This window comes from Nematolebias whitei, chromosome 18 (assembly GCF_014905685.2).
Source record: "Nematolebias whitei isolate Nwh7 chromosome 18, NemWhi1, whole genome shotgun sequence".
NCBI classification, from domain to species: Eukaryota; Metazoa; Chordata; class Actinopteri; order Cyprinodontiformes; family Rivulidae; genus Nematolebias; species Nematolebias whitei.
Genome location: NC_056515.1, coordinates 17,289,044 through 17,302,889, shown reverse-complemented (window position 1 = coordinate 17,302,889; position 13,846 = coordinate 17,289,044). Strand labels below are relative to the sequence as shown.

General features: G+C 44.7%; 1 protein-coding gene across 1 annotated transcript in view; it reads left to right on the top strand.

Annotated features, from left to right (window-relative positions):
* LOC119425077 (nuclear receptor subfamily 5 group A member 2-like) overlaps positions 1-12,738 on the top strand; it is a 20,717-nt gene extending 7,979 nt beyond the window's left edge. Inside the window, exon 7 of the mRNA XM_037692601.1 lies at positions 12,437-12,738. Coding sequence (XP_037548529.1) covers positions 12,437-12,738 — 302 coding nt within the window. The remainder of the gene's footprint in view (positions 1-12,436) is intronic.
* The last annotated feature ends 1,108 nt before the right edge of the window (positions 12,739-13,846 follow it).

The window sequence follows — 13,846 nt, the reverse complement described above, 5'->3', positions numbered from 1 at the left end:
GGCTGACGACCCCATGAGCCCTACTTCGGCTGACGACCCCATGAGCCTCACTTTGGCTGACGACCCCATGAGCCTCACTTTGGCTGATGACCCCATGAGCCCCACTTCGGCTGACGACCCCATGAGCCCCACTTTGGCTGCAGACCCCATGAGCCCCACGTCGGCTGCAAAACCCACGACTAAGCTGGCTGCAGACCCCATGAGCCCCATGTCAGCTGCAGACCCTACGATCAAGCTGGCTGCAGATCCCATGAGCTCCACGTCAGCTGCAGACCCCATGAACAAGATGGCTGCAGACTCCACAACATAGTTGGCTGCAGACCCCATGATTTTCATGCCAGCCATTGTCCCCATGGTCCCTTTACCTGCAGCTGATTCCTTGGCCCCATCTGTAGCTGAGGACCCCTCATCTCCTGTGTCACCAGCACCCTCTGCCTCTGGTGGTGCCTGTTCAGTCTGACAAGGCTGAACCTTCTAAGGGCCCACACCAGCCAACAAAGCAGCAGAGACTCATTGAGGCCAAACCTCCTAAGGACCCACCTCTGCCAATGAAGAGGTAGAGACTTGAAGACATCCCATCTCCACGCCTCACAGTAGGTGTTGGGGACGACAGCCCATCTCCACGCCTCACAGTAGGTGTCGGGGACGACAGCCCATCTCCACACCTCACAGTGGGTGTCGGGGACAGGAGCCCACCTCCACGTTCTCAGCCTCCTGAGGACCCAAAGCATCCTGAGGGTCCCACAACTCCCAAAGAGGTTACGTCCCCTGTGATCTCGATGCCTGGTGCAGACCCCTAGGCCTCCACAACTGCTGCAGAGTCCTAGAACCCCATGCCTGTACAGATTGGACCCCATCGCCTGCTACAGATCGGACCCCTTCACCATGTACTGGATGGTTGTTTGGTCGTCCACCAGAGACGTTGCAACATGCCAGAAGGCCTCCTGGACGCTCACCTGAGCCCTGGAACAGCCCTGGATGGCCCTTCTGACTGCTTGTGATAAGAACCAGGTTTAGGGATTTGAACCAGATCACATACACCACGGAAGGTTTAAAAGTTTTATTAATGAGCTGCTTCTGGTGGAGGTCTGAGTCCTTGGTCGGGCACAATCTGAAGAGACAGGACGGTTAGTGAACAGGTGTTCAGTGGCTGTGATCTGACAGTTCTGTTGACAGGCAGCAACCCTCACTGGCAGCTGAGGGAGGGGTTCCTTGGAGGAGTTGGTTTGTGTGATGTCACCATTGGTGAAGGCAAGCTGGCTTTGGAGCAGAGCAGAGCGATGAACAATTGGAGGGGAGATCCGAAGGCAGGTCCAGAGAAACAGGTGAAGGTTGTACACGAGTGATCAGAGATCAGTAGCAAAACTTGAGATGTAATCCAGAAAATATGGTTGTAATAGAAGAAGCAGAAGTTGTTACTGTGAACAGAGCAGATAATCCAAAACAGACAGGGGATGAGCAAGGTGAGTAATCCGTGAGGCATGCAGGCACGAGATCAGAACCAGGAAGACAAACGAGACTGTCGCATGAAAGCTAGAAATTTACTCACACAAAGGCTTTCAATAATCTGGCACTGAATAGTGTGACTGTGGGGTTTAAGTACAGGGGAAAACAGGTGAGCTGCATGAGGACTGATTGTGGTGACTCAGCTGGGTGGGCATGGTTACATGAGCAGACTGAGATGCAGGTTGACAGGAGCTGAGAGGAAAAATAAACATGAACAGGAACTATGGCAGGCAGGGCAGAAAACATGACAGCCAGCATGTATTTTTTTGTTATTCAGCCATCTAATTCTTGTTCATACCTTGTTCTTTGGATTTCAACCTCACACCTCGTCTGGATTTACCATTTTGCCTGCTACTCATCTGCTCTGTTTTGCCCATTTGACCCTGGTGACAACTAATTCTGGATTATGGTTTGACCAATTTGATTTATTATTGGAACTCTGACTCCCTGTACTTGACCCCTACTTTGCCCTTTGGACCACAACCCTGCATTGCCCCGCTGTCCACAGTTTTAAAGGCTTCCCTCTACAGCTGCCTGCCCTATCTTATCTACCCATCTTAAGTTTCAATGAAAAGAAGTCTGAAGTCATGTTGTTCCCTCCCAACGGCACGATCACAAACCACTGCATTGACCTCTCCACTCTATCCCTGTCAAAAAAACAAAGAGTCACAAATCTGGGAGTGATAATGGACCCTTCCCTGAAACTTAACAATCATGTAAACATGATTGTTAAATCATGTTTCTTCCAACTGAGGCGGCTGTTTAAACTGAAGCCCATATTGTCCAAAAAGAAACTGGAGACAGTAATACATGCATTCATTACATCTAGGCTTGATTACTGCAATTCGCTCCTGTTTGGTATCAGTCAGACCTCCATTGCACGACTACAACTGGTCCAGAATGCAGCAGCCCGACTTTTAACCAGTACAGGCAAAAGAGAGCACGTTACACCAGTTTTGGCCTCACTGCACTGGTTACCGGTTCACTTTCAAATCCAGTTCAAAATACTCCTGTATGTCTACAAATCGCTGAACAGTTTCCACCTCCCCATCTCTCTGATTTGCTACAACCGTATGTCCCTCCACATTCCCTGAGGTCAGCGGACCAATTGCTCCTCACAGTTCCAGGAACTCGTCTTAAGCGCAGAGGTGACAGGGCCTTCTCTGTAGCAACTCAGTCTTGGAACGAGTTGCCTCTGCTTGTCAGACAGGCCCCCTCTCTCTCGGTTTTCAAATACCGTTTAAAAACTCACTACTATTCAGTAGGTTTTAACACCAGAGGGTCTGTGTTTTGAACCTGTACGCTCCACACTGGTTTGTCATATTTATTATCTGCATCGTTTTTATGTCTATATTCTGATTTACTTCATTTTGTATATTGCTTTGTGTGTTGTCTGTTGTTCTGTCTGTACAGCACTTTGGTTGGCCTTGTCGCTGTTTTAAGTGCTCTATAAATAAAATGGTATGGTACCCACCAGTTGTGGCGACGTCGTCACTTCAAGCTCTGACAGGTGGCTCTCACCCCACCTGTCTGTAAAGACGTGTTCCCACTGCTGGACCCTGACTCCCCACCAAGCAGTCAAATTAATAAAACTGTTGTCTTTGGTTTCACACTCTGTGTCTGGCTGTTTCTGAATCCAAAACCTGAATCTTGACAATCTTCTTTAATAAAAAAAAATCTTAATTAGAATAATGCAGATTAGGGATGCACAATATTATCGGCATGGTATCGATATTGGCCGATATTATAATTAAAATTCAATATCGGACATTGGCCATTGCATTAAAATAACTTGCCGAAATAAAAGGTGCCATTTTTACCTGCAGCGGCAACACAATGTGACAACATTACAGCGGCAGCGCAACGCGATGACGTCACGTGCGCCTACCCGATCTCACGGCGGAGAGAAAAATTCAAAATGTTGGCGGTATGGAAGTTTTATTTTTCCTTGGTGAGGATGTCGGCTTCCGAAGATTTATGGACTACGCTAAGCCTCGCTACATTGTCCCTAGTCAGAGATATTTTTCCGACGTGACGTTACCCGAGTTACAAGCCGTCATTTCCGACGTCATTCAGAAGCTAATAGCCGATAGCACAACTTGTTGGGTGAGTTTTACCACAGACATTTGGACGTCATCTTAACCCCGTTAGCATGATTAGTTTTATGGCACAATGGATAGACAAAAACTTCAAACTTAAAAAGGATGTCCTTCATGCACAAGAGTGCAGAGGATCCCACACTGCAGCTAGGAACCTGGAACAAGCCTCCACAAGTGAGACAGCATTGCAGGTGACTAATACTAATAAATAACATTTAACCCTTTTCATTTAATATAAGTTAAAGTGATATGCATATCATATGGCTGTTACTGAATATATGTCACCAGCCCTTAAATCTGTTGCACAATTTTTGTAGCAAATAAGCCTAAATAAGAGGGCTATGTTCTGACAAAGGAAAGTATATAAAATATCGGTATCAGCATCGGTCATCGGCCAAATAAGTTTTAATGTATCAGCATATCGGATGTCAGCCAAAAATCCAATATTGTGCATCCCTAATGCAGATACGTTTTGACTTATTTTAAAAAGTCTGATTTGTATATACCCAAAATGTTTCAGTGGCTCTTGGTCTGCTTGTGATGATGAATAAATACTTTCACAATGTGAACAAATACAGAAAATGAAAATGCAAGTGATGGATCAGATTGTACCTGTCTGCTTTATAATTTATATATATTGTTTTGTACTGATTTGCAACAACTGTCATTTATACAGGGGGTTGCTATAGCAGTTGTTCTTTGAAGAATTGGTTGGTCTTTAAAGTTTGGTTGAAAGCTATGCTTTTTTGTTCAAAACAATGACCGTGAACATGAGAGAGGGAGAGAAAATCCATTCACCACCTGCTTCTTACTTAAATTTAATTCCTGTTTTAATTTTTAGATCTTACCCTTTAAGATCCTCACAACCCTCTGGTTTTCAGTTGCACCTTAGCAACATCCATCCATCCAGCCATTATCTTTACCTGCTTCTTTCTATTCGAGTCGTGGGGGTCACTGGTGCCCATATCCAGTAATCAATGTGTGAGAGGTGGGGGACACCCTGAACAGATCTCCAGTCCATCACAGGGCCACATAGAGACAAACAACCATTCACTCTCTCACTGCCAATTGTAGGGATTGTTTTTTTTTCTGGTGTTTGTCTTCCTCTGGTGTTTTTGTCTTAGTCCTGCTCTCCTACTGTAATTATTTACCCTCCTGCCACCTGGTTATGCTTCCCAGCTGTTTCTGTTTGACCATAATTAGTGTCAGATATTTAAGCCTGTGTTTCCCTGTCCTGGGCTGCCGATCATTGTCTGGATTCTCCTGTGATGTCAAGCCTTTCCCTAGTGATCTTTTATGTGTTCTCCTTTCAAATCAATTTTGCTGCCATATCAGCGTTTTGTATAAATAAATATATACTTATTTTACTCCACTGAGTCTCTTGTGGCAGCACGGTGGCGCAACTGGTAGAGCTGCTGCCTCTCAGCGAGCAGGTCCCTGGTTCAAACCCCGGTCCAGAGGCCTTTCTGGCTGGAGTTTGCATGTTCTCTCCGTGCATGCGTGGGTTTTCTCCGGGTGCTCTGGTTTCCTCCCACAGACCAAAAACTTGCATGTTAGACTGATTGGTAACTCTAAATTGTCCCTAGGTGTGAGTGAGAAAGTGAATGGTTGTTTGTGTTGTTTGTCTCTGTGTCCCTGTGATGGACTTGCAACCCGTCCAGGGTGTACCCCGCCCCTCGCACAGTGATTGCTGGACATGGGCACCAGCGACCCCCCGTGACCCAAAATGGAATAAACGGGTAAAGATAATGGATGGATGGATGGATGGATGGATGGAGTCTCTTGTGGTCCACCCAGATCATTGGGTTTGATCCTGCAAAACCAGCACTCTCTCTGACAGAATGATCAGCTCACAATAAGGACCCAGCAGGTGGATGTCTTGGGCTGATTATGGAGCCCAAGAACAGGTGTCCGTCATCTGGCAGAGCAGGTTCTGAATCGAACCGGTCCAGAGACAGTGATACCACAGCCCGGTGATTAAGGTTTTGCCGTCACCCCTTCTTGTCGAGGAAGAAGAAAGGAGGAAGGCTCAGCTCCAGGCAAACCACAACCATAACGGGACCATCGAAAAAGAAAAGCCAAAACCACTGGCTTCCTGCTCCATCCTGCACCCAGTTCTTCCCACACCAAGCTCAAAGAATAGGGGAGATTTTCATAGAAGGAGGAGCCGTCAAGCCCCAGCTCATTGGTGAAGCAGCTGAGCGCAGCCCAGCAAGATAACCAGGATGGGCAGCTTCTACGTGTGTCAGCTGACGTTTCTCTCATGGATTGTCCCAATAATTCAGATAAGTCTTGTACTGAATTTCTCTCCATCACTACACAAGTGCAGAGATTGATCCGATCTGCCCTTCTCAACCACAATACAGATGCAATAGTACTCGATCCTGTCAGGGTTCGGGTTCAGGGACGAACCCAGTTGTGCAGACAGGACTCAACTCGGCAGATTACAAAAATAAATATTTTAATGACGAATAAAGAACAAAATAACAAGCTGACGTGGCAGCAAAACTTACATGAAACAGAAGGCTCAGGGGGAAACTCAGAAAGGACTCAGGAAGCTCAGGGAAAACTCAGGAGACGCAGGAGAACACTGGATACCCAACGAGTACGACACAACAAAGAACAAGACAGAACAGACGACTTATATACAGGGACAAGACGAGACGTGATTACAAACAGCTGTGACGAGACAAGGGTGGCACCATTGAACTAAAGAGAAAACACTAGGGAACACAGACACAAAACCGGGCCACCAAATGGTACCATCCTTACAGATCCAATATGAGACTCTTACTCTCCAAACCCAGACTTGTTCAACTTCCTGAGTTCTATGAAATACTTGTCAATATAATAACTCTGAAAAAACAATGCATGAACCTACAATAGGTCTCTACACCTTCTCCACCAGAGGTCACTACACCTTCTCCTCCAGTTTTCAACCAGTTTGACAAGACTGTCAACAAGGAAAAGGGCCGGCAATGGAGGAGGGGGCGTACCAAAGAGACCATCTTATCACAAGCAAAACTGGTTTGTTCCACTTTGGAGTAAGCTGTTGGGGGAAGAATCAGTTTTGTTGTGCGTTTCCTTGACTGATGAAGCCTTCCAGATCGAAGGCGAAACGTTTCATCACAAAAAAAGAAACTGTCCAGATGACCTGACTGAAAACTGTTAGATTGTATACCTGAATTATTGAGCATGGACTTTGTTGTTCTTCTCCTCCAGTGTTCCCAGAGATCCCGTGAGTCTCATGCTTCATAACAGTCCAGAGTCTTCAGAGGGTCTCAGCTCACATCGTATCCATAGCAGGGGCCAAGGACAGACCCAGAACCGGTCCACTGAACTTCCGCAGGCACCTCCTGCACCCTCAATGTTCCCCACTCAGCCCGGTGAGGCTGGGCTACTAGAGACACCAGCTCTCCAAGTCTCAGTGGGTGACTGCCACAACACCCCACCTCTTAATGTTTCTGTGGGGTCTGGTCCTGACACCCCACTTTAGTGGGGGTTGGACCAGACACTTCACCCCCTCCTAGAATATCTGTGGGGGCTGGTCCTGACGCCCCACCTCCCAGTGTCTCAGTGGAGGTTGGGCTGGACACCTCACCACCTCATAGAGCAGGGGTCCCCAACGAGGTGCCTGCGGGCGACCTCTTGATTCACCCGTGGGGCATGTTCTAAAAATAGCGCTCTTCAAGGAGCACCACCTACAAATCGTCATTAGTTATGTTTTTTAAATTTAAGAAATAACATTTGCAAGGATGTATATTTGAAATGAAAATAATTAATAAAACTTTAAAAAGAAATTGTTTTATGCATACAGTTTAGCAATCTTGTCTGGGGTCAAAGTTCAGAATCATGCATAGAACACTCCTATCTCTTCAGCAATGCAACTACAAGCTAATTTTACCTCCCAGATTGGAAAATGGCAGAAAAATGTCAGAAAACACATTTGCACAGTGGCTGGAAGGACAAGGTATTTCACAGTGTTGAAAGACAAGCGTGTCTGTGTCTCATTAGTGGGCTGTGGCGACAGCAAAACAACATGGAGCAACAATTCATCAGCTAACATGTTAGCTTCAGTGCTAACTAGCCCCCTGGTGGCTAACAACAGGCAGAAGAATGTCAGCGCTAAAAGCAGCTTTGAGCAGGCAGACATTTTTCACGAGGCATTTTCAGGTATGGGGCTCTTGAAATAAGCAATGATGAAATATGTGAAAAATAATTTATTTAAAAAGAGTCAAAGATGTGATGATTAGTAAAAAATGCAGATCTGAGGATCAGTACTAATGTCACATGATTCATTTAAAAATGTCATTTTTTTTTTATTTAATTAATGATATTTTGTATCTGCTAGAGTTAGAGTTATTCTGAAATGTTACAGACACAACAATTGGTGCAAACAGGGCTTGATTGGAAGATTTTATTGTTAATAGGTTCTTAAAAATGTTACAGAAGCTGTTAATAGTAATAAATAGTAATAAAAGGCATATTTTGAATGAATGTTACGAATGTGTTCATTTGTACAAAACAGTTAATAAAATATTTATAAATTATACAGAATTTCAAATGTTACTGATTGAGATTAACATAAAAGAAATGGTAATTTATGTTTAAATATCAGTTTTCTGCTGTAATAAATCATCCATTATGTCCGCTTTGTTTGGGACTGGAGCCAATCTCCACTGCTTTTGAGTGAAGGCAGGAGACAGCCAGGACAGGTCTCCAGTCCATCACAGAGACACAGACAAAGAGACAAACAACCAGCCACACTCCCAGTCATAGCTAGGAACAATTTACAGTCAGACAGAAGAGCCAAAAAAAGGGATTCAAACTGAGTACTCAAGTTCTCGATTGAGAGTCCTAATCACTAATTATGAATAATAATTTATCACATGCTAAATCCTTCCTGATAATCATTGTGAGGAGTCTTTAATAATACAGATCAGATCAGATGTGATCAGGCAGTCACATATTCATATGTGTGTAAATATATTATTATTAATACTATAATTAAAGGTGAGCCATGCAAATTTGTTTGTATTAAACAAGTAGCCCTTCGTGTCACTCGGTCCCACTGAAGTAGCTCTCCGTCTCAAAAAGGTTGGTGACCCCTGTCCTAGAGTATCTGTGGGGGATGGTCCTGAAGCACCACCTCCAAGTGTCTTAGTTGGGATTGGACCTCACCACCTCCTAGTTTCTGTAGGGGTTGTCCCGACACCCCACTTCCGAGAGTCTCTATGGGGGTTGGCTCAGACTCCTCACTACCTTTCAGTATCTCAGTGAGAGTCAGCCATTATGCCTCTTACCGTTCCTACGAGAGGGTCCAGGAGGATGCCTCTCATCCCTCACCTCTAGAGGGATGCCTATTCTGGTAAGTTCCACTCCTCATGAGGGTTCCATGCCTGGTGAGGGTTCCATAACTCATGAGGGTTCTATGCCACTCTGAGGGTTCCACGCCTCTCCTTGAGGATTCCACCCTGCTCCTTGAGGGTTCCACGCCACTCCCTGAGAATTCCATCTGCTTCCTGGGGGTTCCACGCCACTCCCTGAGGGCACCATGCTGTTTCTTGATGGGTCCATGCCGTTTGAGGTGGCTACATCTCCTGATATGGCTACATCTGGAGTCTCCTCAATGCCTACTGCAGCTCCCAAGATCTCAACATCTACGGTAGCTCCTGAGGTCTCAATGTCTACTGCAACCTCAAGATCTCAACATCTACTGCAACCCCACCCAAGGTCTCAACGTCTATTGCAGCCTTCGAGGTCTCAACATCTACTGCAGCCCCCGAGTTTTCAATGTCTACTACAGTCCCCGAGGTCTCAACATCTACTGCAGCCCCCAAGGTCCCCATGACAGCTGCAGTCCCCAAGGTCCCCATGTCTACTGCAGCCACAGAGGTCTCTACTGCAATTGCAGCCTCAGATGTCTCCATAGCAACTGCAGCCACAGTGGTCTCCACAGCAATTGCAGCCACAAAGTTCTCCACAGCAACTGCAGCCACATAGGTTTCTATAGCAACTGCAGCTGCCGAGGTCTCCACAACAACTGTAGCCACATAGGTCTCCACAGCAACTGCAGTCACAGAGGTCTCCACAGCAACTGCAGGTCTCCATGACAGCTTCAGCTCCTGAGCATTCCATGACAGCTGCAGAACTCATGGTTCCCCACTCCCTTTTCCCTGTGCTGGGCAGTCATGGTCTCAGGGTGTCCATCACAATCGGCTGCCCATAGGACCTGCTACCATGTGCTGGACAGCCCCCCAGTTGCCCACCTGAACTGTTACTATGTGCTAGATGGCCACCTGGCTGCCTGCCTGTGCTGTTGTCACATGTTGGATGGTACCCTGACTGTCTATCTGAACATTTTTGTTTTGTTACCTGAGTTTCCCCTATATCTAGTTTCCAGGTTCTACCTGTCGGTTTTTGGTTTCTATCTCATGTTTTTCCCTTGTGCCCTCTGACCTGTTGCTTCCCCCTTCCTCCCACCCAACTTTGGGGTGGTGGTCTTGGGACATCAGAGGACTTCCTTGTGGGAGGAGGTACTGTAGGGATTGTGTTTTTCTGGTGTCTGTCTTCCTCTGGTGTTTTTGTCTTAGTCCTGCTCTCCTGCTGTAATTAGTTACCCTCCTGGCACCTGTTTGTGCTTCCCAGCTTTTTCTGTTTTACCGTAATTAGTGTCAGGTATTTAAACTTGCATTTCCCTGTCCTGGGCTGCCGATCATTGTCTGGGTTCTCCTGTGATGGCAAGCCTTTCCCTAGTGATCTTCTATGTATTCTCCTTTCAAGTAAGTTTTGCTGTCATGTCAGCATTTTGTTTTGTTAAAAAATTTTTTTACTCGACTGAGTCTCTTGCAGTCCACCTGCACCATTGGCTCTGATCCTGCAAAACCAGTGCACTCTCATACACCAGTCAGCCTAACATGCATTTATTTACATATTTGAAGGACCTTACTTTTACCTAGGGCTGTATACCGAATTGAGGTTCTTTTGTAGCACTGACCGAACTGCGTTTGTCAGTGTATGGATAGAAACGTCACTCTTTTTTTGCTGTCAAGTTTCTGTATTGGCTGTAACGTGTCACGTTGTTTCATCACGCCGGCAGGACATATGACAAACAGACTATGTATTTACACCCATAGCTGTGTAGAGCTGCCCTACAGCTTTGTATGTCTATGGTGCTGGTTACGCCCACAGACGGGGTTCACGTTTGCAGCGCGTGTGTTGTCGAACGGCTTCGACAACACACGCAACTTTCTGCTTACGAGCAGAAAGTTACTCCGTGTTTTTCTGGAAGGAGAGATAATGACAGCAGCCTCCCCCTCCTCTCAGCATTAAAGTCAGCCTGTGTGTGTTAGAGAGAATGAACGGACTGATTCATTATCTCCACGACCAGACTCCTCTTCATCAAAGAACTCCGAGGACGGAGCTGTGTCTGGGATTTCAGCTGGTAAGTTTACGTTTGTTAACGTTACTGCAGCTTAATACGTACATCGCTGAGAGTTAAACTTGGATCCATGTAACGTTAACTTAAAGATATTAGTGTGTAAATTTATTTTATCTACGTAGCTAGCTAAACTCAGAAGCTAACTAAAGATTGACAGTAACAGATGACGCTTATCTTCTAAAATTGTGCTCTTCCATTGGGTCAGCTGGTTAAACAGTTCAGCTAATGTTCACCGTTTGTTTATGTTCTCCTCCCAGGAGCCTCTGACCCTGATTTGAGGACAGAGGCAGACAAAAGAAAAGCGAGGTGGGGGCCACAGGACAGTCACAAACTTTGTTGTTAAAAATTTGCTGCTTTTGACTACAGTGGAGGCTGCATGGTGGAAGTAAGTAAACTTTAAAGGATGTTGTTGACCAGTTAAGCTTTTATTTCTCAGCCTAGATAATGGTTTTTGAGCAATAATAACACAACCATGTTATCGTTGATGTTTTGTGTTCTAATGCCAATTAGAGAGATGATAAGAGCCCTAAATCCCAGAGAACCACAGAGAAGATTCAGGAAGAGACACAGAGGTACAGAAGTCTGCATCAACCCTAACTTCAGTGAATCCAGTGACCTGCTGGTGGAATGTGAGGGACAATATGTCAGTGCTATCAAACTGACAACCAGGTATCTGTGTGTGCAACAAGCATCATCTACACCCTCCGAGTGAACATTTCTTACTGCTGGAGACACCATCAGCCAGGAGCGGGTTTGTTTGTGTCCAGAGAAAGCAGACATGTTGATTCTGAAGAAAAACTGTTAAGTGAAAAGGTCCTCAGTGTGTAGCAGTTAACATTAGACACTGACGTGTCACTTGTTGTTTGCAACTGTTCTTTTTACCTGGAAATTATTTGTTTATTTTAATGTAAGAAAACTGCTTGGAATAGAAAAATACCAAAGTTAAAAAAATAAAACTCACAATTTGTACTGTAATGTGTAATGTAATTTTATTCTTGTTAGAATTAATAGTAATTACAAAATTGATACAGAAAAAAGAACCATCCAGGAACCGACACCGAAGTGAAGGTACCGACACTGGTACTGATACCAATTTTTTAGAAAGGTACCCAGCCCTACTTTTACCTATGGATTTTCATGTTTACACTGGGGTCCACTGGGGTCTGACACCGCTTCAAAACAGTGTCTTGTGTTTCCTTGGTGGAGCTGAAGAATACTCACCATAATGATTAGGATCATTATGAAACAATGTTAATTAGCTTAAGAAGATTTTTCAAATTATTTGTAACAATTGTGAATAATACTTCCCAAATGTTAAACTGTCCAGTCTAGAGCACAGAACAGTTGTGCTATTATCTGATTGTGGTTTTGGTTTTCTCTCACTGATCAGATGTTAAGGAGCTTGAAGACTGCAAGTTTGTAGAGAGTGTTCAGGAGCAGATTGAAGGTGCCCTGCTGGAATACACCCTGACCACCTCGCCTCAGTCCTTCGGACGTTTCACTCATCTACTGTTGTGTCTGTCGGATCTGCGCTCCCTCAGCGCTCTTGTTGAAGACTACCTGTATTGCAGACACCTGAGTGGGGAAGTGCCCTGCAACAACCTGCTCAATGAGATGCTCCAATCAAAGCAAAGCACAGCTGGACATGAAAAGTCATCTGGACTTTATATGGAAGCCATGAGCTCAGAATAAGGCTAAATGTCGTTTATAAGACTGTCTCTGATTATATTCTGTGCTTTAAGACAGCAATATAACTTTTTTTGTTTTCTTTCGGCTGCTTCCTGCATTATGGGTCGCCACAGCGAACTAAGTCGCACGAAGACTTGGCAGTTATTTTTACACCGGATGCCCTTCCTGACGCAACCACAGGCCACTGAGCTACCACAGCGCTCATTGTGGAGCAGAGAGCTGCCATCTAGGACACCCAGAGGAGCAGATGGTGGGGGTTAAGGGCCTTGCTCAAGGGCCCAGAGTGGGACGAATGAAGGTGGGGGCAGGTATGGGTGCTTCACCTACCCCACCCACATGTTTGATGTCGGTACCGGGGCTTGAACCAGCGATTTTCCGATCACAGACCCACCTTCTCTAACTTCTGTGCCACCACTCCCCCAAGACAGCAATATAACATAAATGTGCAAAATAAAAATAAAAAAATTGTAGTGAAAGGTAGGCATACCTATGTATGGATACATAAATAGGACAGAATCATTTTTTCTGTGATCACTGATTAATCAGAAAACCAGCAGAATTATTTTTTAGTGTTTCTAACAAAATAATGAATTAATATGTTAATAACAAAACATGAGGCAAAAATTTATGAAATGCTGTATCAATATGCTCATAAAGTCAGAGTCAGAGTTTCTTTATTGTCATTCGCATCTCATGTGGTACATGTGGTGGAGCGAAATTATGTACACGGAGTCCCAAAAATAAACTGATACATTTTAGTGAAGCACAAACCCAAAGCAGTGTCAATGAACACTGATTTACAATTTACCCCTGGCAGGACAGCTGTTTGAATTATATTCATTTCAATAAACATTAAAATGATTTTAACAAGCAGCAGTCATTAATAAAGCAAATAATAAAAAATAAAAACTTCTAATGGAAATAAATGAAGCAAAAGTATATTTCCATTCTTCCCACCTGAAACCCAAAACTCACTTTTTTAAAAATCCCAATACAGAAATATAAATTGAGTTTTAAGATTTGGGCTGCTGACTTTCTTTTAACTTTCCAACTTTCTAAATTTGAAATATATTTATGGATATATTTAGAGTTTTTTTTTTCACTTAGATTT